Raw genomic sequence first — 26,097 nt, 5'->3', positions numbered from 1 at the left:
CCTCTGTCCTTTTTCCCAGGTCCCAGTGAAAAGAAGTGGGACCTACTCATTTATCTTAATATATAGCTTTAGGCCTCAGCTAACGGTGCACGATGGTGGTAACTTTTGTGCCGAAGAATCTCTCCAGATCTGTTAAAAGTATTTATACTGAGTAGACCTGCTTCTCTCACATCTGATTAGTCCAAATTCTGGGCGGGCAGATGGGGCAGGTAGAGGTCTGTGGGGTGGTGGTTTTCAAAGTGGGGTTTGTCTGGGAACTTGCTGAACCCCGAGTTCTCAGGCCTGGCCCCAGACCTCCTGAATCAGAAACCCTCAGTGTGGAGCCAAGGTAAATGTGTTTTCACAAGCCCTTTGGGGGGATTCTGATGCTCACTGAAGCTTGAAAAATACTGACTTAGCACATGGTGCCCTAATGTATAGATCATTCCTGTCTGAACGTTCCACGTAATTAAAACATCATTCAAGGCACTGGGACGAGAGGTGAAGGTCTGAGGCAGAGAGCAGTTCCACCTTTTTCTGAAAATGGCACGTGGCTTCCCTCGTCTCACTGACCCCTCTGTCGAAGGGCTGGTACGAGGATGCCACCCATCTCTCTCACTGGCTCAAATGCCTCTGGAAAAATCTCCTTGAAAAGTACTTTTAGAAATAACAAATACTCAAATCATGAGTATATAAGCAGGTTGCAAATTCTGAGACAAAGATTACAGTTTTTAAAAGTTTCAGATGACCTGGAAGATGGCTGAAATTATTTTGCCTTTAAGACCTGAAAAAGTAAATAGAGTCGCCCCTCAGTCTCAGTGGGAGATGTTTCCAGGACTCCTTCAGATACCAAAATCCTCAGATGCTGAGGCCCTTCTATAAAATGGGGCAGTATTTGCACATAATCTACCCATGTTCTCCTGTGTACTTTAAATCATCTCTAGGTGACTTACAATACTTAATACAGTGTAAATGCTATGTAGATAGTTGCCAGCAAACAGCAAATTCAAGTTTTGCTTTCTGAAATTTTCTGGAATTTTTTTTTTTCTGACTCTTTTTGATCCATGATTGGTTGAATCTGAGGATGGGGAAACCCATAGACAGGAAGGGGCTACTGTACTGAATTTTTAATACTAGTTGATAAGAAAAAAGTCTTTTAAAAGAAGAAAATCTAAGCATTCCCATTTTCCTATAAACTAGTCACAGCCTTGAAAATAATCCTTTCCTCCTGATTCAGGATATTCGTGTTAGTAACAGTTGCATATAAATAAGGCTTTCCAAACAAACATCTTATCTTTATATGGGAGGAAGTTCAGGAAGAAGGAATTGACGTTCTTCCCCAACGACGACAATACATTTTTGGGTTCCTTTCCCAGAAATTAGTAAATAACAAAATACCTTTCATTTAGAAAGAAAAAAAAAAAAAAAGCATGGTCATAGCAAATGCTTAAATCTAATCCATATGCCATTCATATTCTTAAAAAAGGAGATGGCTGATGTGAGTCAATTTCTCCACTCATTCTGTGCCAAATAAAACGGATTTCAGTAAAGAAGCTTTTACTGCCTCAGAGGGAGCTCTATTCATTCTGCAGTGTATACAGTACTATTTATTTTTCATTCCGAATTCCCTATTCTCTACTTAATATACATTTTCCCACTCAAGCCGACTTTATCCACTCTGGATAAGCACATAAAAATCTGAAAAACATAACTTCTCTGGATAGAAGGAATTTTTAAAGTGCTGATGCAGCACAGCAAAGGACACCATAAACGACATGAAAAGACAACCTATGAACTGGGAGAAAATATTTGCAAATGGTGCGACTGACAAGGTCTTAATTTCTAAAATATACAAACAGCTCCTACAATTCAATACAAAAAAACAAACAACCCAATTGAAAAATGGGCAGAAGACCTAAATAGACATTTCTCCAAAGAAGACGTACAGATGGCCAATAGGCACATGAAAAGATGCTCAAAAAAAAAAAAAAAAGAAAAGATACTCAATATCTCTAACTATTAGCGAAATGCAAATCAAAACTACAATGAGCTATCACCTCACACCGGTCAGAATGGCCATCATTAAAAAGTCTACAAACAATAAATGCTAGAGAGGGTGTGGAGAAAAGGGGGGAACCCTCTTGCACTGTTGGTGGGAATGTAAATTGGTGCAGCCACTATGGAGAACAGCATGGAGGGTCCTTAAAAAACTAAAAATAGACCTACCATATGATCCAGCAATCCCACTTTGGGGCATATGTCCGGAGAAAAACAAGGTTCGAAAGGATACATGCACCCCAGTGTTCATTGCAGCACTGTTTACAATAGCCAAGACATGGAAGCAACCTAACTGTCCATCGACAGATGAACAGATAAGGATGTGGTATATATATACAATGGAATACTATTCAGCATAAAAAAGAATGAAATAATGCCATTTGCAGCAACATGGATGGACCTAGAGATGATCATACTAAGCAAAGTAAGTCAGAAAGAGAAAGACAAATACCATATGATATCACTTATATGTGAAATCTAAAATAGGACACAAATGAACTTATCTACAAAATAAAAACAGATTCACAGACATAGAGAACAGACTTGTGGTTGCCAAGGGGGTGGGGGGTCAGGAAGGGATGGATGGGGAGTTTGGGATCAGCAGACGCAAACTATTATACATAGAATGGACATACGACAAGGTCCTCCTGTAGAGCACAGAGAACTATAGTCAATATCCTGTGATAAATCATAATGGAAATGAATATGAAAAAGAATATATATATATATATATATATATATATATATATATATAAGCTGAGTCACTGCTATACAGCAGAAATTAAACACAACATTGTAAATCAACTATACTTCAATAAAATTTTTAAAAATACCAATGCAGTGTAGCATCTACATTCTATAACATTAGGCAAATGCAATTCTTATTGGAATAAAGCTTAAATTATACTGATATTGGAACTCACACTTGTCACCACTAAAGAAATACCCCTCCCCATCAAAAGCAACAAGACACCCCCCAGAGGTAGGTGGTTGAAAATTGCTAAATGCTGCAAGAATGCTCTGTGTCATGAGAAAGTTCGAAATCTAACTCCCCACAAAATAACGGGTGAAACGCACTGCAGACCCCCATGGGAAGCAGCTCTGTGTTCATGAGTCTGAGCTGTTTAGTTGGGCATGCGTACGGCAGAACAATGCCAGTTTGGTGTGTGCCTACATTTCTTTTATCAAAAGACAGTGAAAATATGATGGAAAACTCAAAATAAATTAGTAGTATTAGAAACTGTTTAAAAAACCTAAAAATCAAAAGTTTTCTTGTAAACTGTGTTGCATTACAGGCTTTTCAGACAGACTGCAAGGACTGTGGATGGAAAGACCGTTAGATGGGAACAGGGGTGTCTCTAGACCAGGGATAAGGAACACCCCTGGAGGGACTGAGAAAGGTGACCAATGAACAGACAGACTGATACACAGACAGACAGATGACCAGGCTGGAAAGGAAAGGAAGTGAGGTGTCATGACACTGCCACGGAGCCAGTAACGTGACTGCTGACCACGATACAGGGGCCAAGCCTCCCGTCTGAAAGGTACAGACGTGGTTTCTAATTTATTTTAAGGAAAGTCAGTTTATGAATAAGCACAAAAGGGCCGGGCCTCAAGACCAGCAGGGTGTGATGCTACGGACCCCGTGAAGCAGACCCGGGCCAGCCAAGCAACACCACAGCAGGAGAAAAGTGTCAGGAGAGTCAGCTCCTGCTGGAGGAGAGCTGGGCTGAAAGGGGCTCCACGTAGATGTTGCTATTTGTGGGGCGGTATCTGTCCAGGAAGCTGCCAGACAAGTCGTCGGGAACCATCTCAGCTCAGTGAGGAACAGTGGGTCCTTCTCCTTACGCTGCAGGCCGATCCGCTTCTCAGGGTCTCTGCGGAACACTCCTGTTGCTGCCCAGGAGAGCTTGGCTTCTAAAAGCACCCAGAGCACATCGTCCGTCCTGGCCACCCTTGGGTGTCATCCCTGTCACATCCCACTCAAATAATTTTTTTCAGTGTCACATTTTAAGCCAGAAAAACTGTCAAAGAGTGTCCTGGCCTCTGGAAAATGAGGGCCTGGGATGTCAAATAGTGTTTCAAGGCCAATCATCAGGCGGATGAAGGAAGAAGCCCAGAGTAAGAGGCCAGCCGAGGCCAGCCGCTAGGGACGCGGGCTCTGCCCGGTCACCACGGGACAGTCACGTGCAAAGCCATTCCTCTGCTCCGAAGGCTCCGCAGATACAAGGCCTCCCTAAATAGATGTTATGTCACATAGGAACCCACTTCATGTGCAAACACCTTCTCAGCTGTCCTGCGAACGTGGTTTATTTGGCACCTATATCATATTATGTGTCACTCTCATCTTATACACACTCCAGGTTTCTTACAGTGCCTGCAATTTTCTCATTAAGCAACGGTGCCCCACATTTCAAAGCTAAAGATAAAATAAATGTTAATCAACAAGCCTAAGCCTTTTAAGGGCTGAAGGCATAAAAATAGTTTCCCATCTTCCCTAAATGAAGCGACGCGGCATCTCACTTTGACATCTGAATAAAGCGTAACTTTTCACCCTGAACCATCTCGTTGCTAAAGCCACAAGCTTGAAGGATGACAGGGCGCACAGGCGCCTTCCAGAGAATTCATGGGTTCATTCAGCAGGCGCCCTGGTCCTGAGCGGCGCCCTCTCCCTACCTTTTCCGACGTCTTGTCTTGCACGGGTGGTCCCGCGCGGGGCAGGGACGGAGGGGGAGGCGCTCGGCGCTTCTTCAGGTCTGACTTGACCGACACCCCTGAGATGTTGCCAAGGGAGCGCGATGGACCCAGTGTAGTGGAACGGGGATTCACGGACGGGGAGTTCGGGGTCGTCAAGCAGCCCTGTCGGGGGAAAAGGCGAACATAAAACCTGATCACTCTGAGATGCTTTTCGGCATATGAATGCTCAGACGTGAAAGCCGAGTGCCCACCACCCACCTGAACTTCTCCCATCATCATTTCCATGGACAGCTTGAATGGCTGGAACAAAACTCTTATTTTCACTCTGCTGGGAAAATGATCACAGACCCCATGGCAGGACACACCTCCTGGTTGTGAGGTTTATTTTCCTAATCATGAAGGAAACAGCAGACTTTTTAAACCTCTAAGAGGAATTCTTACCAGCTAGAATCATGGAAGATCCTCAACCCACCTGCAGTGGTGAATTAACCTCCTTAAATTTTTAACCTGTCGTCAGAGTGAGCACTTAGATGCTGAAAAGAGGAAGGAACAGATCAAGAAGTATATTTCTGCTGGAGAAGAAGCCCGTCTTTGCCATCTCGAGAAGTACTTCACCCGCTGCCAGGGAGGGGCTTAGGTTTCTTCTAACTTTGAGAAGTTTCAAACAAGTGGCCGGGTAGTATAAACAGCCTGCTGTGAAGACTTTACGTGACCACCAAATGCAGTACTTCATGACAGATCCCTAATCAACTGAAAATAAATTCAACCTAACACACTAATTGTTCCCAAGGAGCAAGGTCTATATCCAGGGAGCAGACTAAAGGCACATATATATTTTTCCAGTTTTTCCTCCTAGGTCCTGCTTAATAGAATCATATGAGTGTTAGTGCAGGAAGGGCATTTAGAGAACTAGCAGTCTAATTCCAAATTAAAACTGAAATGGAGGCCACCCCCTGCCCTGCTGTGCCCTCCGCCCTGCCCCGTCCCTCCCCAGCACTGGTGTCCCAACCGGTGTAGTCCACACCGAGGCCAGTGCAGTGTAGTGGTCAGCCCACAGATGGGGGGGGACACACCGCCTGAACTCAATTCCTGGCTTTGCCGCTGATAAGCTGTGTGACCTTGGACAGGTTTCTTAACTTCTCTCTGCCTCAGTTTATCTCCTGTAAAATTGAGGTCAATAAGAGCACCTCCATCACAAAGAAATCGTGGGAACTGAATGGGTTACGACAGATGAAAGAGCCTTAAGAGAGTGCTAGGCACAAAGTAAGCATCTGATATGTGCTATTATAGTTATCATGCAAATGTGAGCCCCCTGAGGACGACGATTATTCCCTGTTTGCACCCATGGCAGTGTCCCTGGCTCCTAGTATCTCCTGGTACCCGGAGGGCCCTTGAGTCCACGTTTGCAGAAATGAGTGGGTGGGGAACTCTACCCTCACGTTTCACACAATGAACTTGTGGGTGAGCTTTCATCTGAACCATTGGTTCACTATATTTGAAACAAATACAGACAGGAAATTCATCGCATTCAGCAACAGCCCCACATTACCTGCCCTCAGCCTCAAATTCTATTCTGTTCTGCCAATTATACTATCATTCAGTTTCCTGAGAGGATTTCTGAGACTCAGATTTTCTTTTCTTTTTTTTTTTTTTTTTACGTGGTTTTTATTTTTTAACATCATTATTGGAAAATAATTGCTTTACAATGGTGTCTTAGTTTCTGCTTTATAACACAGTGAATCAGCTATACATATATATATATATCTCCCCATATCTCCTCCCTCTTGTGTCTCCCTCCCACCCTCCCTATCCCACCCTTCTAGGTGGTCACAAAGCACCGAGCTGATCTCCCTGTGCTATGTGGCTGCTTCCCACTAGCTATCTATTTTACATTTGGTAGTGTATATATGTCCATGCCATTCTCTCACTTCGTCCCAGCTTACCCTTCCCCCTCCCCGTGTCCTCAAGTCCATTCTCTACATCTGCATCTTTATTCCTGTCCTGCCCCTAGGTTCTTCATAACCATTTTTTTTTTTTTTTAGATTCCATGTATATGTGTTAGCATATGGTATTTTTCTCTTTCTGACTTACTTTACTCTGTATGACAAACTCTAGGTCCAACCACCTCACTACAAATAACTCAATTTCGTTTCTTTTTATGGCTGAGTAATATTCCATTGTATATATGTGCCACATCTTCTTTATCCATGAGACTCAGATTTTCCTGTACTTAAATATTAACATCAAAGGAAAACCCAATCCCTGAAGGTTGCTTTTTATGCCAATTCATGCTTCCTTGTGAGACACTGACCATCAAATGCCCTGCTCATCAAATGCAGAACCCCCATAAGGAATAGGTGAGGGATCCACAGGAAATAGCCCAACACCCAGAAAACCCATCGACCCCTACCGAGGCTCCCATAGAAAAATGTAAAGAAAAAATGTCAATGTTTCTCCCAATCCTTGAGTTCTGCAGACATTAGACTCACTGCTAAGCAAATAAGCCAATGCAAAATGAACTCTTAAATACTTTTCTCTGCCTTACATCTACCTCCATAGCAACCATGAACACGCAAGGAGACACGAGAACTTAAATTCACTCAGAGATGCAGGGTCCAGATGATAAAATTAAGCAAATGAAGCAAACCAGAGCAAGGGCTTGACTGGTCCCAGTCTGGAGCTGGGGAGGTGTTGCACTGGGTGGCTGGATCGCTCAAATGCCCCCCCCCGCATTCAAGGGGGTACAAACTCATGCCATGGAGGTTTGTTAAAACTTGTGAAATACAACGGAGAACTCCACCCACTGCCCGCATCTCTGGAGTGTGCCTGGACCCATTTGGCATCCCATAAACAAGATGTTTGTGACAATGCATTTTACACCCGATACTAATTGCTTTTCCTCCCTCCACCCTGTCTAGACTGGGAACTTCCAATCCCACTTGCTTTAGTCCTCACCAAGACGGTGCGAGCCTGGAGGACCCCTCTGCACCACTCTGAACTCACCTCAGTCCTTTAAGTGCCCTGAGCATTTTCGCAGCTCTGTGCGGACACTCCCTTAAAAGCACTTCACAGCTCACCCATTTTGTATCTATTTCAGGTTCTACCTCTGTCATCCTGTAGCCCTCAGAGCACTGTGACATCTGAGATTGTCAACTCCTTCTTGAGGTGAGGGGCTGACCCAGTACCCACCATGCACACACAGGCAGGAATGTCTCCATCTTTAAAATTGGGGGCATTCCATTTACTTCAAAGTTGTGGTCAGCACTTAGCATGTTTCTGTCACATTAGGGATGTCCCCCCTATGTGGTTTCCTTCTCCTCTGATAAGTATTTTTGGTAAGAATGACCTCATCAGGGCCACAGTGAGATGGCCTTGGGCAGCAGAAAGTTGGACCCCAGAGCTACCCATCCAGGTCCCCCTGCAAGTCCTGGCACCTGTTATCCCGGGCGATGGGCTGCACTCGATCCATTATCTGTGTCTCTGGAACAGAAGTGAATTTTGACACAACAGGTTTTTTAGCCAAATCTGCTCTAGAGAACACACAAACATCTCTCCCCACCCCTAACCCCGCCCCCTACCCCCCCACAATGTCAGGGTCCCCTAGATCTTGGTCCACCAGCCCCTCTCAATTCTGAAACACAAGAGTGTTTCTCAACCTTCAACCCATGGGAAGCCAAAACATTTCGGCTGCCCAGAGAATATTTGTGGTTTAACTCCTGTTTCCTTCTTTCCCCACTCCTGGAATTTGTACACAGAATGTAGAAAAAAAAACCCACAGAGTAATTTGGATGAAAACACTGTTAAGTATCGGATGTCCTTTAAGATGCTCATTCACAACAACATAAAACAAAATGGTAAACCAAGAGTGCGGTCCGTGTAGCCTGGGGTCTAGACAGGCTAGTCCACGCCCTCCTATTCCAGTTTCAGGGTTCTCCCCTGCTACAGAGCGGCCAGGTTCCCTGGGGGACAGACCACGGCTTATCTGCGGGAGGGATCTCATTTCCTGCTCCTGTCCAAACTGGTCAATAACATTTTTTTTTAATATCAAGCCCTTTTCTGGTAGAGGAGTGAGTCATGCCTTTCTACAAAGGTTGGCAACAAGATCCACAGATTCTGGCACTTACAGTCGCACCAGATTTTCTCAGGAGTTTTTCTCCTGCGAGTGAAGCCCAATAAATCATTAAGAAAAAGCAATGGATAATGAAAAGGGAAAAAAGCAAACCCAACCTTTTCCACCCAGAGCTCGTGGGACTTCAGACGGCGGGGTGTACACCTCCTCTGCTGTCCCCGGAGGGCTAGTGAGATGGGAAACAGGACTAAACTCGGTGTATCTGTATCACTGCTGACAGCCCAGGAATTTATTACATTCAGTATAAAATGATAACTTGATCCCATCTCACACACACAGCTGGGAGTGGAGAGCTAGGAAACAATTTCAGGATCTGGTGCCAGCCTGAGAGGAGACCAACATCTCCTGCGACGGTTGATTTTGCCAGAGATCTCAAATTTTAAATGAAAAAATGTATAATTGATTGTTTCCATTTGAAATGCACTCGTTATCTCAGCAAGTCCTGATCTCCTTCTATCTGGTTGTCACTGCAGCCACTTTGCAAATGTCGACTGAAAAAAAAATGCACGAGCTAAAAGTTGAGAATTATGTTATATTCAGCGGACAACACTGAGGACTTAAACCCGGGATGCAGCCTCTCGGATTGCTCTGAGGGACTGCTTGAAGAGGCAAGGGGGGAACCAGGATGTATAGGAGTTTTTGCAAGAAAGACCAGGTAGTCGGAACATCAAAAGATTACTGTTAATGAAAGAAAACCAGACATCTCAAGTTAAGGAATTTAGCTCTTATCAATGTATGGGAAGATGCAAGAATCTGGGCTCACTGAAACCATCCCTTTGATGTGCACCTCACCTATCTGGGGCCAGTGTCCTATGCTTTCTCGTCCTGAATCCCCTCAGGGTGCACCTTCAATGCAGGGGGCGGGGGTTGGCGGCTGCAGTGGCTGATGGTGTGATGGCAGGCACCCTGTTTCCATCCTGAGTTCCCTCAGGGCTCACAGTCAGGGCAGCTGTAATGTGATGGCTTGATGGCTGCAACACCCTTTGTTAGGGCAGCAACAATGTTTTCATTGACACAGACGACCTGAGCTTCTCTGTGGGGAGATGCACAGACCCCGGGGGCTTCCCAAGAAGCTGAGCTGGGAAGTGGGCTGGGTGGGTGACCATGGGCTTGGCCTTTGGATTAGCTCTGACTCTAACCCGTTGGGAACGTCACCGCAGGCACAGTGGTCTCTGCAGGGCCAGCACTACGGGCAGAGGGCACAGCTGTTACAGCTCCTCATAACCCCAGGGAAAGCTCCGGGAGCGCTGGGTCTCCCTAGAATGATTCTGGGGTGCACAGGCACTGCAAAGAGCAGCTGCTCTCCTTGACTCATTTGCTTGTCATCGATCAGAGATCAGTACCAGGCAGGACACCGAGTGCGCCCAAGGTGGGTATCACTCCTTCCACGTGAGCCCAGCTGCCCCGTGTGTGTCCTCTGCTGGGGCTCCTGATGTTGTCTGCACCAGGCGGCTCTACCAGCATCCACGTCACAGCCGAAGGGGAGCCATCGGTCCCTGTAAACAGCAAGGCAGCTGTGAACACTGGCTAGAATAGGCTTCCGGAGACACATGGGTCAATGCTGTACTTGCAACCTTTCTGTTTACATTGATTCCAATAAAAAGTAAGGATGAAGAGTTATGTTGTTCCCATTTCTCAAAACTGTTCATTCTGGCAAAAAAAGAAAAGACTATTTATCTTGTGAGAACCAATCACGTGATCAAGTGGACCTTTTCACATGGTTGGTGAGGAATTCAGGTAGAGGTTTTGGTCTAAATACTGAGGAAAATATTTTGGTTACAGTAAGTACAGTCTAAAATAGCCATCAACCATCCTTTCAGCATCAGAGGCTTCTAAATTAGACCAGATGTTTTTAGGATGGCATGGTTTCAGAGTTTTAACAGTGACGAAAACTGAGGCCCAAGGAAATGAGCTGAGCTCCTCAGGATGCCTGAGCCCCTGGGGATGGGATTCAACTAGTCAGTTCCCAAGCTGTCCTGCATCCCTCCTCTCCTTCCATCACACTGCCCCCTTCTCAAAGGATTTCATACAGCTTCGCTTTTTCCTTTCTGTCCTTCCTTCCTTCCTTTCTTCTTCCCTCTCTCCCTCCCTCCCTTCCCTCCTCCCTTTCTTCCTTTTCTCCCTTCCTTCCATCCTCCCTCCCTCTTTCCTTCCTTCCTTCCTTCCTTCTTGGTCAAAGAATCAAGTGGGAGAGAAGCTGCAGTCAGACCTGTTACCCACATCGCCTTTTCTTCGGACCCAGGCTTTGGCAGGGATCTAAGGCAGGACCACACGACAGAAACCAGGCGGCATGGATGGACCCCGCTGTCCTGCCCACACTCACAGGGATCCGCTGGGCACAGCAGCCCAGATCTAGCAAAAGTCCTCTGATGTGAAAGCAGAGAACTTTGCTTCCCATCCCGCGGCTGCTGGCACCTTCCTGGACACTGGGCCAGGCAAAGGTCCCTTCCTCAAGGGTGTACTCTGCCTGATTTTTCTTATCCTAGGAGAACAGCCTTCCTGATGGACACACCCATGGCTGCATCCCTCGGCCAGAGGGCACCAAGTCTTCCCACGCCCTGGAAATCTGGCATCAATTCAGAGTAAAGGGCAAACCAAGAGGCTGAAGCCCACCAGCTTCGTGAGAACGAATCCCCGTGATGGGCAGAGAAACGGAACTTATGAATCTAGTTTCTACTTTGCGATGTGAGTGGGAAATGGCCATTCTCTGCGCCAAGTGCCTCGAGGGGATGCCTGAGGAAAGGCATTTCTATAGAAGATAAGCTGCAGAAGCTATCTGGCCAACAAAATACTGTGTCATAGAAGCTCTCTGATGGTTACAAGCATCAGAACAATTTCAGATCATTTCTCCACTGGCAGGATTTTCCCTGAACTTACAGGAAAATGTAAGTGTGCCAGGGCATCCAACTGGTAGTATCTTTCTTGTAACAAAGCTCAGGGAAGAAACTGAAAGTGAGCTGGATTAGTCCGAACCTTCTGCTGTAGGACCTTCTGAAAACCAAAACCTGTTAGCGAAGATGGGAATGCTTGGGATATACTGATTATTTGTAATTGGCCACTTTCACCAGGACCGTTTTAGAAAGCCAGAAATTTCTGAAAAGCTTGTGAATGAAAAGGAAACAAGTCTTGGTGTAATTCAAAGATGTAGAACACGCGATGCCCGGCCCCAGGAAGGCCATGGTCCTGACGGGGAGGGCGCAGGAGCCCCAGGGGTCAGTGTGCAGGCTCCGCAGGGGGTGTGGAGGAGGAGAGGAGAGGAAGAAGGAGAGGAAGAGCACGGAGGGAGGTGGTGTGATGGTGAGCGGGGGGGTGGTGAGCATAACGCATGGGGAGCAGGAGAATGAGGGGGGCCAGGGCTCCACGCACGTGTGTGTCTGTGTGTGTGTGTGTCTGTGTCTGTGATGGCTTGCTGTGGTTCTATGTGAGATTTCAATGGAGGCAAACTCAATTCAGCACAGTTTTGGCGGCGGGGGGAGATGGTGCTAATTCACACGAACAATAAAACCTTCATAATAACGGTTTCCCTTTAAAATGTGCAAAATTTCCCAAAATTTGTACCGTAGCAGGTTTTGAATATTGATCTGTAAGTTGTTTACTAAAATTCATCGGGAGTAAGATTTCCTACATAGCCACAGTTGAGATCAATGGATTCCTCCAAAGGACATCAGGCCTCGCATGTCAAGCGGCTCCTGTGCATTTCATCGATACCTGGGCTGGATGAGGGAAGGAAATGGGGGCCTGGCTACCGGTTCGTACTGGCCGGGTTTCAGGGCTGCCGGAAAAGATGCCTCATCCCCATATAGAAACAAAACTAAAATGAGAACGAATCTCTCTGCCAGAAACCACATGATTTCTAACTCTTGGATCAGATCAGGAAGGCTTCTCCCTAACTCTAGGTAACCGAGTCATTAGGTGGAGGAAACTAAACTGATTAGATTTCTCTTCCGCCAAATTCATCTTCAAGTAAAATAGGAGGGTTTTTTAAGAAGCAGGAAGTGTAGGTGTGATTCAATCATCTCTCAGCTGAGGAGACCAGCTCTCACCTGTCCAAGCACCCCCCTCTCACCTGCAAAGACATCCATCATCCTTTGCTATCTACAGGCATTGTGCTGTAGAACAGCAATCACAAATTCCAGTATCCAAAATGGGACCCTTATCCAAGTGGCCCAGGAAAAAGGCCCAATTGGAAAGAACATGGGGCAACAGCATTCTTTTTCAAAGATTTTTTTGATAGGGACCAGTTTTAAAGTCTTTACTGAATTTGTTACAATATTGCTTCTGTTTTTTAAGTTTTGGTTTCTTGGCCAGGAGGCATGTGGGATATTAGCTCCCTGACCAGGGATTGAACCCGCACCCCCTGCATTGGAAGGCGAAGTTTTAACTACTGGATCACCAAGGAAGCCCAGGGCAAAAGCACTTTGAAGATTGTCCTGGACAAAACAGAGAAGGGTGGTCCCCCTTCCAGAAGGGAGTCTGATTGGACACTGGCCAAGAGCAGAGAACCAGAGCTGCCAGTGAAGAAGGGGGTCTCACCCCCAGACTCAGGCAGAACAACAGATATGTGAGGGGGCCTTGAGCTTCCACACATCAACCCATCTGATCGTGTGACAGCTCTCTGAGGTAGGTAATCGCAGGACCCCCTTTCACAGGGAAGGAAACTGAGGCAGAGAGAGCGGGTGCCTGGGGCCACATCCAGACAGTAGAAGAGCCGGGTAGGCTGGCACTGGAACAGAGGTTCTAGAACTTAGTCGCACATCAGGACTTCCCCGCACCCCGGAGCTTTTAAAGATGGGAAAGGCCAGCCACACCCCAGACCAACTTCAGCAGAAACTCTGGGATGGGACCAGGCATCTGCTGTTTTTCTTTAAAAAGAAAAATTATCGTGTCAAAATACGTGTAACGTAAGATTTACCATTTCAACCATTTTAAAGTGTATAGTTCAGAGGCATGAAGTACCCTCCCCGTGTTGTCCAGCCACCAGCATCTAGTTCCGGAACTTCTTATCCCCCTGAAAGGAAACCCTGGGTCCATTCAGTAGCCACTGCTCATCCCATCTCCCCTGGCAACCACCCACCTGCTTTCTGACTCTGGATGGACTGTCCTGGTTCCTTCGCATGCACGGAGTCAAACAACACGTGGTTTCCAGGCCTGGCTTCTTTCTCTCGGCGTGAAGATGTCAAGGTTCCTCCGTGCTTGGCCTGTGTCAGAGCATCCTTTCTCCTCATGGCTGAATAGTCCTTCCTCCCATGGAGAGTCCACATTCTGTTTGCCCATTCATCTGGGGACGGACATGCGGGTTGTTTTCGCCTTTTGGCTTTTGTGACTAGAGCTGCTGTGAACATCTGCTTACAGGTGTTGGCTTGAAACTCTGCCCTCAAGTTTTGTGGGCACCTAGGAGCAGACTTGCCGGGTCTACGCTTCACTCTCCCCGGCAGCTGCACCGTTTTACCTTTCCACTAGCAATGAAGGAAGGTTCCGATTTCTCCACGTCCTTGCCAACACTTATTTGTTATTTTCCTTTCATAAAAAATGATAGCCATCTTAGCGGGTGCGAAGCGGCACCTCACTGAGGTTTGGGTTTGCATATTTCTAGCTCATCGTGACCCGGGCGTCCTTTCAGGGGCTCGCTGGCTGTTAGGCGTCTGCTTTGAAAGTCAAGGTGAAGAGCCACTGCTGCAGATTCCTCCCCGAAAGCATCACACCACTCACGCTGCCCGGGGCAGAGGTGGCTAATTTTTCCTTCTCTCTCAGGACACACCTTACAGCATCAGCCGCCGACATTTTTTTCTGGTCTCCAGCCCCACGGTGGCAGGGGTTCCCATGCATGACAAACCTCCACAGGGAGCATCTGCACGAGATCTCTGCCCCTCACACTTTCCCTCAGAAAAGCGTATTAGGAAGTGAAGGACAATGTTTTTCCAGGGGACCCTTGAACAGCCTCCTTCTGTTTTAAGTAAATCATTCATAAATTTTGCAACTTCACTATTAACTAACAAAGCACCCCACCCCTGACCCCTCTCTGGGGCTCCACCGCCCCACAAGACACACAGCTGATCCAGTGCACGCCAGCCTGGCCACAGAGAGGGGACCTCAGGGCACACACGCCCCAGGTCACCTGTGATGTTCACATGTAAAGCCTTGCAGGTTTCTTCGGGTTTTCCTGTGACCTGCTCATGGAGCCCCACGCTTGCCTGTGAGCCTGATTTTTAGGGACAAGATTCTGCAGTTCTTCTGACCTGTGCCCGCTCTGCATTCTCCCTTTAAGACATTAACTCTTGTTGGAAATAAAACGAGGGGATAGGAAAATGGTGACTGCAGGGGTGGGGCCAGCCCAGAGGCCCGGCGAAGAGGAGGGTTAGAAGAGGGGCCCTGGGAGGGAGATGCAAGTTTTCCCACCCGAAAGCAGGTAACAGAGAGGGGACACCAAGGGACATCCGAGGGATTCCGTCCAATCTCTCCAGTCCCAGGCGAACAAGCCAGGAGGAACACCGGACCACCACAACAGTTACTGAACTTGGTGGCTACAACCCATCAGGAAACTGGGAAGCAGATCTCGCCGTTGCTATGTTTGCAACCCTGGGAGAGGTGCAATGTTCTCCTGTTTCTGGTGGCATGTGGGGAGCTAGCCGGATGCCTGTTCAATAAACCAGCAGGGCAGGCCTTCTGTCCAGGCCTGACAGCGGGAGGTACTTGGAAGGGGAGGAGAAAGGCCGTCCCACTCAGAGCAGAGTCCCAACCGCAGCCTGGGGCAGCCCCGCCTCTGGGCCCACCTCACCTAGGGGCTGACAGGCCAGTGGGCACGGCTGCCTCTCTCTATCCCGGGTCGTGTGGGGCGGGGCAGGGGGGAGGGCAGCAGGAGTGATGGGGGGCCCAGGAGGGAAGGGAGAGAGCCCCCTTCCCTCCTCTTTTCTTCTCTCAGGACTCAGAGCCCTCCTTGGGCCCCTGTTAGCATCTGTCTCCCCAGCTGGATTCGAAGAGGCAACTCCACCGGCTTTAAGCAGAAGTCTGGGTGCTCTTCCCAAGCGGACGTCCCCTCCTGACCTGCCTGCCGGAGCCCCACTGCCCTTCACCTTGTCTCTCAGATGCAGCTGCTCCTGAGGCCGGAGACGCTGTCACCTGTGAGGCTGTGTTCAGCCTCTCTCCTCTCGGGCCCCCATCAGCACCCCGGCTCTGAAGAGCATCTACCCCGGGAGCCCTGCCCTCCTCCCCAGCTGCCCTCTTTGGTTCTGGCCCACAGCTGCCTGGGATCTGCTCCCCTAGCAGTGCCTCAGGAACAGGCCCACAGGAGGCCAAGGGGTGGGTGCGGAGAGCGGGCTTTCCAGACCCCAGCAGAGGATGCCCTGGGTGACTGGTGCCCCCGCCGGGACCGCCCGCGGCGCCCCATCCTGCAGGGAACCATAGCTCCAGTGGGTCTCCACCCAACGGCACCCCATCGCCCATTCAGGGTGTGAGTGCGTGTGTGTGTGAATATGTACACACACTCACACACATGTATGATATATAATATATAATGTATTATTATATTATAATATATATATTGTAGCATATTATATATCATATAATATACTATAATATATAATACACATCAACATATATAACATAATATGTACTAATATAATACACTAATATATGATAATGTATTATATAATGTACATTATATAATAATATAATTAAAAATCTATTTATTATCACGTAAATACTCAAGCCCTCATTTCTGATTTTAACACAGAAACCTCAGCCTCTGTTTCTGGATTATTTTCCAACTCCCTGAGACAAGCCTTACATTCCCCGTGCCAGGTCCCCTGGCCGGGGCTGCGCAGGGCTGGCCATCCCGCTTTATCAAACAGGCACCTGCAAGCCCCCGCATCCCATGCCCTGTATCCGAGCCTGAGGGCCGGGCATCGTCCAGAGGGCTCCCTGCCTGGGGCTCACTGTTTCCTTCATCCTCTATGAGTCAGTGTGAAACGCCAGGGTCTGCACCTCTCTGGAAGATTGTCGGCAAGGTCGCAAGTGCCCGGGTTCTGAACGCCACCATGGGCGGGGGACAATTCCCCCCACTAATGTCAGTCACAGGCAGCTCCCATGGCACCTTCCCCTCCTCAGGGTCACAAGCTGGTGTGTCCAGGCTGCCGGGTCCTTCCCGAATCCCACTTCCTTCAAAAGCCCCATGTTCCACTAAGGATCTCACCTCACAGGCAATACCCTCCCACACTCTGGCTACGTTTTAGCTCTCACTTTATGAGTAAATATATATTTTTTAAACATCATTATTGGAGTATAATTGCTTTACAATGGTGTGTTAGTTTCTGCTGTATAATGAACTGAACCAGCTATACATATACATATATCCCCATATCTCCTCCCTCTTGCGTCTCCCTCCCACCCTCCCTATCCCACCCCTCTAGGTGGTCACAAAGCACCGAGCTGATCTCCCTGTGCTATGCGGCTGCTTCCCACTAGCTATCTATTTTACATTTGGTAGTGTATATATGTCCATGCCACTCTCTCACTTCGTCCCAGCTTACCCTTCCCACTCCCCATGTCCTCAAGTCCATTCTCTACGTCTGCGCCTCTACTCCTGTCCTGCCCCTAGGTTTTTCAGAACCATTTTTTTTCTTTAGATTCTATATATATGTGTTAGCTTATGGTATTTGTTTTTCTCTTTCTGACTTACTTCACTCTGTATGACAGACTCTAGGTCCATCCACCTCACTGCAAATAACTCAATTTCGTTTCTTTTTATGGCTGAGTAATATTCCATTGTATATATGTGCCACATCTTCTGTATCCATTCATCTGTCAGTGGACACTAAGGTAGCTTCCATGTCCTGGCTATTGTAAATAGAGCTGCAATAAACATTGTGGTACATGACTCTTTTTGAATTATGGTTTTCTCAAGGTATATGCCCAGTAGTGGCATTGCTGGGTCATATGGTAGTTCTATTTTTAGTTTTTTAAGGAACCTCCATACTGTTCTCCATAGTGGCTGTACCAATTTACATTCCCACCAACAGTGCAAGAGGGTTCCCTTTTCTCCACACCCTCTCCAGCATTTATTGTTTGTAGATTTTTTGATGATGGCCATTCTGACTGGTGTGAGGTGATACATCACTGTAGTTTTGATTTGCATTTCTCTAATAAGTGATGTTGAGCATCCTTTCATGTGTTTGTTGGAAATCTGTATATCTTCTTTGGAGAAATGTCTGTTTAGGTCTTCTGCCCATTTTTGGATTGGGTTGTTTGTGTTTTTTGATATTGAGCTGCATGAGCTGCTTGTAAATTTTGGAGATTAATCCTTTGTCAGTTGCTTCATTTGCAAATATTTTCTCCCATTCTGAGGGTTGTCTTTTCGTCTTGTTTACGGTTTCCTTTGCTGTGCAAAAGCTTTTAAGTTTCATTAGGTCCCATTTGTTTATTTTTGTTTTTATTTCCATTTCTCCAGGAGCTGGGTCAAAAAGGATCTTGCTGTGATTTATGTCATAGAGTGTTCTGCCTATGTTTTCCTCTAAGAGTTTTCTAGTGTCTAGCTTTACATTTAGGTCTTTAATCCATTTTGAATTTATTTCTGTGTATGGTGTCAGGGAGTGTTCTAATTTCATTCTTTTACATGTAGCTGTCCAGTTTTCCCAGCACCACTTATTGAAGAGGCTGTCTTCCCTCCATTGTATATTCTTGCCTCCTTTATCAAAAATAAGGTGACCATATGTGCATAGATTTATCTCTGGGCTTTCTATCCTGTTCCATTGATCTGTATTTCTGTTTTTGTGCCAGTACCATACTGTCTTGATTACTGTAGCTCTGTAGTATAGTCTGAAGTCAGGGAGCCTGATTCCTCCAGCTCTGTTTTTTTTCCTCAAGATTGCTTTGGCTATTCGGGATCTTTTGTGTTTCCATACAGATTGTGAAATTTTTCTTACAGTTCTGTGAAAAATGCCATTGGTAGTGTGATAGGGTTTGCATTGAATCTGTAGATTACTTTGGGTAGTAGAGTCATTTTCACAATGTTGATTCTTCAAATCCAAGAACATGGTGTATCTCTCCATCTGTTTGTATCATCTTTAATTTCTTTCATCGGTGTCTTATAGTTTTTCGCATACAGGTCTTTTCTGTCCTTAGGTAGGTTGATTCCTAGGTACTTTATTCTTTTGGTTGCAATGGTAAATGGGAGTGTTTCCTTAATTTCTCCTTCAGGTATTTCATCATTAGTGTATAGGAATGCAAGAGATTTCTGTGCATTAATTTTGTATCCTGCTACTTTACCAAATTCATTGATTAGCTCTAGCAGTTTTCTGGTAGCGTCTTTAGGATTCTCTATGTATAGTATCATGTAATCTGCAAACAGTGACAGCTTTACTTTTTCTTCTCTGATTTGGATTCCTTTTATTTCTTTTTCTTCTCTGATTGCTGTGGCTATAACTTCCAAAATTATGTTGAATAATAGTGGTGAGAGTGGGCAACCTTGTCTTGTTCCTGATCTTAGTGGAAATGGTTTCAGTTTTTCACCATTGAGAATGAAGTTGGCTGTGGGTCTGTCATATATGGCCTTTATTATGTTGAGGTAAGTTCCCTCTATGCCTACTTTCTGGAGGGTTTTTATCATAACTCGGTGTGGAATTTTGTCAAAAGGTTTTTCTGCATCTATTGAGATGATCATGTTTTTTCTCCTTCAATTTGTTAATATGGAGTATCACATTGTTTGATTTGTGTATATTGAAGAATCCTTGCATTCCAGGGATAAACGCCACTTGATCATGGTGTATAACCCTTTTAATGTGCTGCTGGATTCTGTTTGCTAGTATTTTGTTAAGGACTTTTGCATCTATGTTCATCAGTGATATTGGCCTGATGTTTTCTTTCTTTGTGACATCTTTGTCTGGTTTTGGTCTCAGGGTGATGGTGGTCTCATAGAATGAGTTTGGGAGCATTCCTCCTTCTGCTATATTTTGGAAGAGTTTGAGAAGGATAGGTGTTAACTCTTCTCTAAATGTTTGATAGAATTCGTCTGTGAAGCCATCTAGTTCCGGGCTTTTGTTTGTTGGAAGATTTTTAATCACAGTCTCAATTTCAGTGCTTGTGATTGGTTTGTTTATATTTTCTATTTCTTCCTGGTTCAGTCTCAGAAGGTTGTGCTTTCCTAAGAATTTGCCCATTTCTTCCAGGTTGTCCATTTTATTGGCATATAGTTACTTTTAGTAATCTCTCATGATCCTTTGTATTTCTGCAGTGTCAGTTGTTACTTCTCCTTTTTCATTTCTAATTCTGTTGATTTGAGTGTTCTCCCATTTTTCTTGATGAGTCTGGCTAATGGTTTATCAATTTTGTTTATCTTCTCAAAGAACAAGCTTTTAGTTTTATTGATCTTTGCTATCATTTCCTTCATTTCTTTTTCATTTATTTCTTATCTGTACTTTATGATTTCTTTCCTTCTGCTAACTTTGGGGTTTTTTTGTTCTTCTTTCTCTAATTGCTTTAGGTGTAAGATTAGGTTGTTTATTTGAGATGTTTCTTGTTTCTTGAGGTAGGATTGTATTGCTATAAACTTCCCTCTTAGAACTGCTTTTGCTGAATCCCATAGGTTTTGGGTTGTCGTGATTTCATTGTCATTTGTTTCTAAATATTTTTTATTTCCTCTTTGATTTCTTCAGTGATCTCTTGGTTATTTAATAGTGTATTGTTTAGCCTCCATGTGTTTGTATTTTTTACAGATTTTTCCCTGTAATTGATATCTAGTCTCATAGCATTGTGGTCAGAAAAGATACTCGATATGATTTCAATTTTCTTAAATTTACCAAGGCTTGATTTGTGACCCAAGATTTGATCTATACTGGAGAATGTTCCATGAGGACTTGAGAAGAAAGTGTAGTCTATTATTTTTGGATGGAATGTCCTATAAATATCAGTTAAGTCCATCTTGCTTAATGGATCATTTAAAGCTTGTGTTTCCTTACTTATTTTCATTTTGGATGATCTGTCCATTGGTGAAAGTGGGGTGTTAAAGTCCTGTACTGTGATTGTGTTACTGTTGATTTCCTCTTTTATGGCTGTTAGCATTTGCCTTATGTATTGAGGTGCTCCTATGTTGGGTGCAGAAATATTGACAATTGTTCTATCTTCTTCTTGGATCGATCCTTTGATCATTATGTAGTGTCCTTCTTTGTCTCTTGTAATAGCCTTTATTTTAAAGTCTATTTTGTCTGATATGAGAATTGCTACTCCAGCTTTCCTTTGATTTCCATTTGCATGGAATATCTTTTTCCATCCCCTCACTTTCAGTCTGTATGTGTCCCTAGGTCAGAAGTGGGTCTCTTGTAGACAGCATATATATGGGTCTTGTTTTTGTATCCATTCAGCCAGTCTATGTCTTTCGGTGGGAGCATTCAATCCATCTACATTTAACATAATTATCGATATGTATTTTCCTATTACCATTTTCTTAATTGTTTTGGGTTTGTTATTGTAGGTCTTTTCCTTCTCTTGTTTTTCCTGCTTAGAGAAGTGCCTTTAGTATTTGTTGTAAAATGTAAAAGCATTCTCTTAGCTTTTGCTTGTCTGTAAAGGTTTTAATTTCTCCGTCAAATCTGAATGAGATCCTTGCTGGGTAGAGTAATCTTGGTTGTAGGTTTTTACCTTTCATCACTTTAAATATGTCTTGCCACTCCCTTCTGGCTTGCAGAGTTTCTGCTGAAAGATCAGCTGTTAACCTTATGGGGATTCCCTTGTGTGTTATTTGTTGTTTTTCCCTTGTTACTTTTAATATTTTTTCTTTGTATTTTATTTTTGATAGTTTGATTAATATGTATCTTGGCATATTTCTCCTTGGATTTATCCTGTATGGGACTCTCTGTGCTTCCTGGACTTGATTGACTATTTCCTTTCCCATATTAGGGAAATTTTCAACTATAATCTCTTCAAATATTTTCTCAGTCCCTTTCTTTTTCTTTTACTCTTCTGGGACCCCTATAATTCGAATGTTGGTGTGTTTAATGGTGTCCCAGAGGTCTCTGAGTCTGTCCTGAATTCTTTTCATTCTTTTTTCTTTATTTTGCTCTGTGGTAGTTATTTCCACTATTTTATCTTCCAGGTCACTTATCCGTTCTTCTGCCTCAGTTATTCTGCTATTGATTCCTTCTAGAGAATTTTTAATTTCATTTATCGTGTTGTTCATCATTGTTTATTTGCTCTTTAGTTCTTCTAGGTCCTTGTTAAACGTGTCTTGTATTTTCTCCATTCTATTTCCAAGATTTTGGATCATCTTTACTATCATTACTCTGAATTCTTTTTCATGTAGCCTGCCTATTTCCTCTTCATTTGTTCGGTCTGGTGGGTTTTTGCCTTCCTCCTTCATCTGCTGTGTGTTTCTCTGTCTTCTCATTTTGCTTAACTTACTGTGTTTGGGGTCTCCTTTTCACAGGCTGCAGGTTCGTAGTTCCCATTGTTTTTTGGTGTCTGCCCCCAGTGGCTAAGGTTGGTTCAGTGTGTTGTGTAGGCTTCCTCGTGGAGGGGACTGGTGCCTGTGTTCTGGTGGATAAGGCTGGATCTTGTCTTTCTGGTGGGCAGGACCATGTCCAGTGGTGTGTTTTGGGGTGTATATGACCTTATTATGATTTTAGGCAGCCTCTCTGCTAATGGGTGGGGTTGCGGTCCTGTCTTGCTAGTTGTTTGGCATAGGGTGTCCAGCACTGTAGCTTGCTGGTCGTTGAGTTGAGCTGCATCTTAGCATTGAGATGGAGATCTCTGGGAGAGCTTTCGCTGTCTGATATTACATGGAGCCGGGAGGTCTCTGGTGGACCAATGTACTGAACTCGGCTCTCCCACCTCAGAGGCACAGGCCTGTTACCCGGCCGGAGCACCAAGACCCTGTCAGCCACACGGCTTTTGGGAAGTCTGAGGTCTTCTGCCAGCGTTCAGTAGGTGTTCTGTAGGAGTTGTTCCACATGTAGATGTATTTCTGATGTATTTGTTGAAGGAAGGTGATGTCCTCGTCTTACTCCTCTGTCATCTTGAAGGTCTCCCCTATGAGTAATTTTTAAACTGGCTGGTCCATTTTCTGAAATGAGTGAATCAACCGATTTTTCTTGTTTCTAGGGTGTTGGTGGATTTGCTGGTTCACAGATGTGAGTCTCTGACAAATGTGTTTCACTGTTTTCCTTGGAACGTCTGGGATACGGATACAAAAGTCATCATTTACTTTAGACCTTCTCACATTCCTCTCTTTCCACTTAAAAAGCTGGCAGTTGGCATTTCTCTAGAGAGGCACTTCTATGCATGTGTGTGCATGCCGTGCACGGCTGTGCACACACACACACACAACCATGGAACAAAGTACTTATTGCTTCCACAGAAGCCACAAGCTTGGAAGTACAGAGAGGGAGCCAAGCCCTGCCACAGTGAAGAAGGGTCATGCTTTGGCCCAGGCATCAGCCAAGTGGCCCATGTGCCCAGTGATGCTACAGCAGTGAAACCCAGCCTTCTGGTCAACCAGGAACAGGCAAGGCACACAGCAAGTCTCTCCTGCTCAGCCCACACGAAGCCCAGCCTCAGTGGTCAACCACAGAAACCTTGAGTCAGCATTCCAGGGAACACCCCCAATACACAGAGCTGACACCGATTATTAAAATTCTTTTTAAATGGTCACATCCTTCTTTTTGTATTTTGATTGTCCTCAGCATAAATGTTCACATTTCCTGGAGAAACTGCAGAGGACAGGTAATTCTCCAGTCCTCCAGGAGAAAGCAGGCCTCCTTTCAGCCTGGATGATGAGATCAGGGTGACAGAACATGTGGCCACTTGCAGAAGATGATTCTGGTTGATGTCATTATCCAGATGAAGGCCACCTGTGGCTACTCAAGGCGGGACAGAGACAGCAAGCTCCACAACTCAAAGGGTTAAGTGTCTCCTTCTGGCTTTTTGGAGAAAGTGCTCTATTTTTTCCAATGCAAAATTACAGGGTCTTAGGGTTGGGATGGCAACCTTTCACCCAGATATGAGTCCATCTGTAAACTTAGAGATGCTCAGTCAGCTTTTGGGTGGGAAACAAAGCCCCCACCTTAGGGGTGAGAGTCACCCACCCCCAGCTCTGAACCGTGGCTACCAACAACTCCTCCCAGGATTGACCTGATTATATCACAGCAAAACCGAATGAGTCTAGGAAGGACCAGTGTTCAGAGAAGTAGACAAAAACAATGCAGATCTCTCAGAATGTTGACCTTGCAAACAACTAAAATCTTCAGCTCCTTCTCACATGAACTACAATAGAATCTGGTCTCACCTAGGTTGCGATACGCATGCAAAATTTTTCAACCTAAATTCATTCATTTATGTTTAAGTTCTGCAGCCCTGCATGACGGACAACCAAGCTCCGTACGAATTTCACTTGTCAGCCGTTATGCCACCCAGTTCTGTGTTACCAACAGTCTGAAAAGTCTTCTTCTGAGTGGCAGTTAAGTACGTAAGTTCCTGTGCCTGGGATGCCATGGATACCTCACCTACAGACACCAGAGGTCAGAAACCCAATGCCTAATAGGGACAGCTGTCACCTACTGGGCTCTGCCTGCCCTTCTCAGAGTCTCCATAGGATGCTGACCCATGACTGATGTGGGTGAGGAAGGAGAAACAAGTGAGAAATAAATGTGCTCATTTTTTAACAGAGACTTAAGCCTTAAGAGCTCAGAGTATCTTGTTCATGCTAGGATATGCTTATGAAATGATACAGGAGAGAAAGGCCAATACCTATATTGCAGCAATGGGTAATTTCTCAGCCAAGAGGAGTCACAAGCCTGGAAACAAGCTGAAAGGCAATCAGACCAGCAAAATATGGTGGGGCGATTTCCCAGCTCACTCATCAGCACAGCACAGTGCTCTGAAATGTGGCTTCAAGAGTGGAAAGGGGTCCGAGGGCTCAGCCTAGCAGCACCCTGGGAGGCCCCCAGCGGACACCCTAGCATAACTTCACCACTTGCTCCCCAACGGCCTGTGGCCATTCCTTACCTCAGGTGTGGAAGGGCCTTAATGGTCTGACTGTTTAACAGCCACTTGTAACTCATATATTGTGTGATCTCAGGACAAAATACATTCTTATTTAAAAGATGTATACCATGGAATATTGCTCAGCCATAAAAAAGAATGAAAAAATGCCATTTGCAGCAACATGGATGGACCTAGAGATTGTCATACTAAGTGAAGCAAGTCAGACAGAGAAAAACATATGGTATCACTTAGATGAGGAATCTAAAAAAAATGATAGAAATGAACTTATTTATAAAACAGAAATAGACTCACAGACATAGAAAACAATCTATGATTACCAGAGGGGAAAGGGGGGGGGGATGGGATAAATTAGGAGATTGGGATTAATGTATACACACTACTGTATATAAAATAGATAACCAACAAGGACCTACTGTACAGCACTGGGAACTCTACTCAATATGATGTAATAATCCATAAGGGAAAAGAATCTGAAAAAAAAAAAATATATATATATATATATATATAACTGAATCACTGTGCTGTACACCTGAAACATACACGATGTTGTAAATCAACGGTACTTCAATTAAAAAAATTCAAGTCATTTTTAATGCACACACTATATGATATCATAAAGATGTGAGTAGGATTAAAGGGGATGCTGAAATATCACAGCTCTCAAAGGCTACAAGAGAAACATGAAAGGAAGGGCTGTCAGAGCCCCAGACAAACCCCAAGCAGACATAAGTGATCCCTGTTTAATGCTGATTTGAGAAAGAATTGAAGAACACAGGACCGAGTTACTTGTAAGTCAAATAAGAGCAATCACTTGGCCTTGCCGGGAAAGTCCTTGTACCTGTAGCTTGTTGCCAAGCACGGACTCCCACTCCAGTGCCCGTCCTGTGGAGCTGGGACCACACCTCACTCTTCTCCCCACCTCCAGGGCCGCAGGAAGCCCGCACACCAGCCGATCCAGCATTCACGCTTGCAGGGCTGTCTGCATGTTTATAGACACCGTCTTGGCCCAGCATCTCTTGTTAGCACATTTACCAGACCAAACGCAAGAGAAAGAACTTGGAATAAACTACTAATTAATACTGTCTAAAGTTCCCAGGTAGCCCCTCCCTTTTTGGAAATCCATCACCGTGAGTGTTTTCACAGGGCCCTACCTACACTTTCTATCGCTAAGGAGGAGTTGGCAAAGGCAGACATCATTCCAAAATCAAAAGCAGTTTGCTACACAAAGTCATCGGCAGTACAAGTCT

The 26,097-nt window shown here is 45.1% G+C and overlaps 1 protein-coding gene across 9 annotated transcripts in view; it reads right to left on the bottom strand.

The window, feature by feature from the left end:
* The window catches only part of COBL (cordon-bleu WH2 repeat protein), a 272,457-nt gene that overhangs the window by 113,672 nt on the left and 132,688 nt on the right, over positions 1–26,097 (bottom strand). For 8 of the 9 annotated variants that reach the window (XM_059934334.1, XM_059934336.1, XM_059934340.1 and 5 more), the window contains one exon: positions 4,714–4,896. The exons of the other annotated variant lie outside the window; for it this stretch is intronic. In XM_059934334.1, coding sequence (XP_059790317.1) covers positions 4,714–4,896 — 183 coding nt within the window. The remainder of the gene's footprint in view (positions 1–4,713; positions 4,897–26,097) is intronic. 9 annotated transcript variants of the gene reach the window in all.

Source organism: Balaenoptera ricei, chromosome 9, assembly GCF_028023285.1.
Source record: "Balaenoptera ricei isolate mBalRic1 chromosome 9, mBalRic1.hap2, whole genome shotgun sequence".
Lineage (NCBI taxonomy): Eukaryota > Metazoa > Chordata > Mammalia > Artiodactyla > Balaenopteridae > Balaenoptera > Balaenoptera ricei.
Note: the sequence above shows the minus strand (reverse complement) of the source record. Positions and strands in the feature narration are given on the sequence as shown.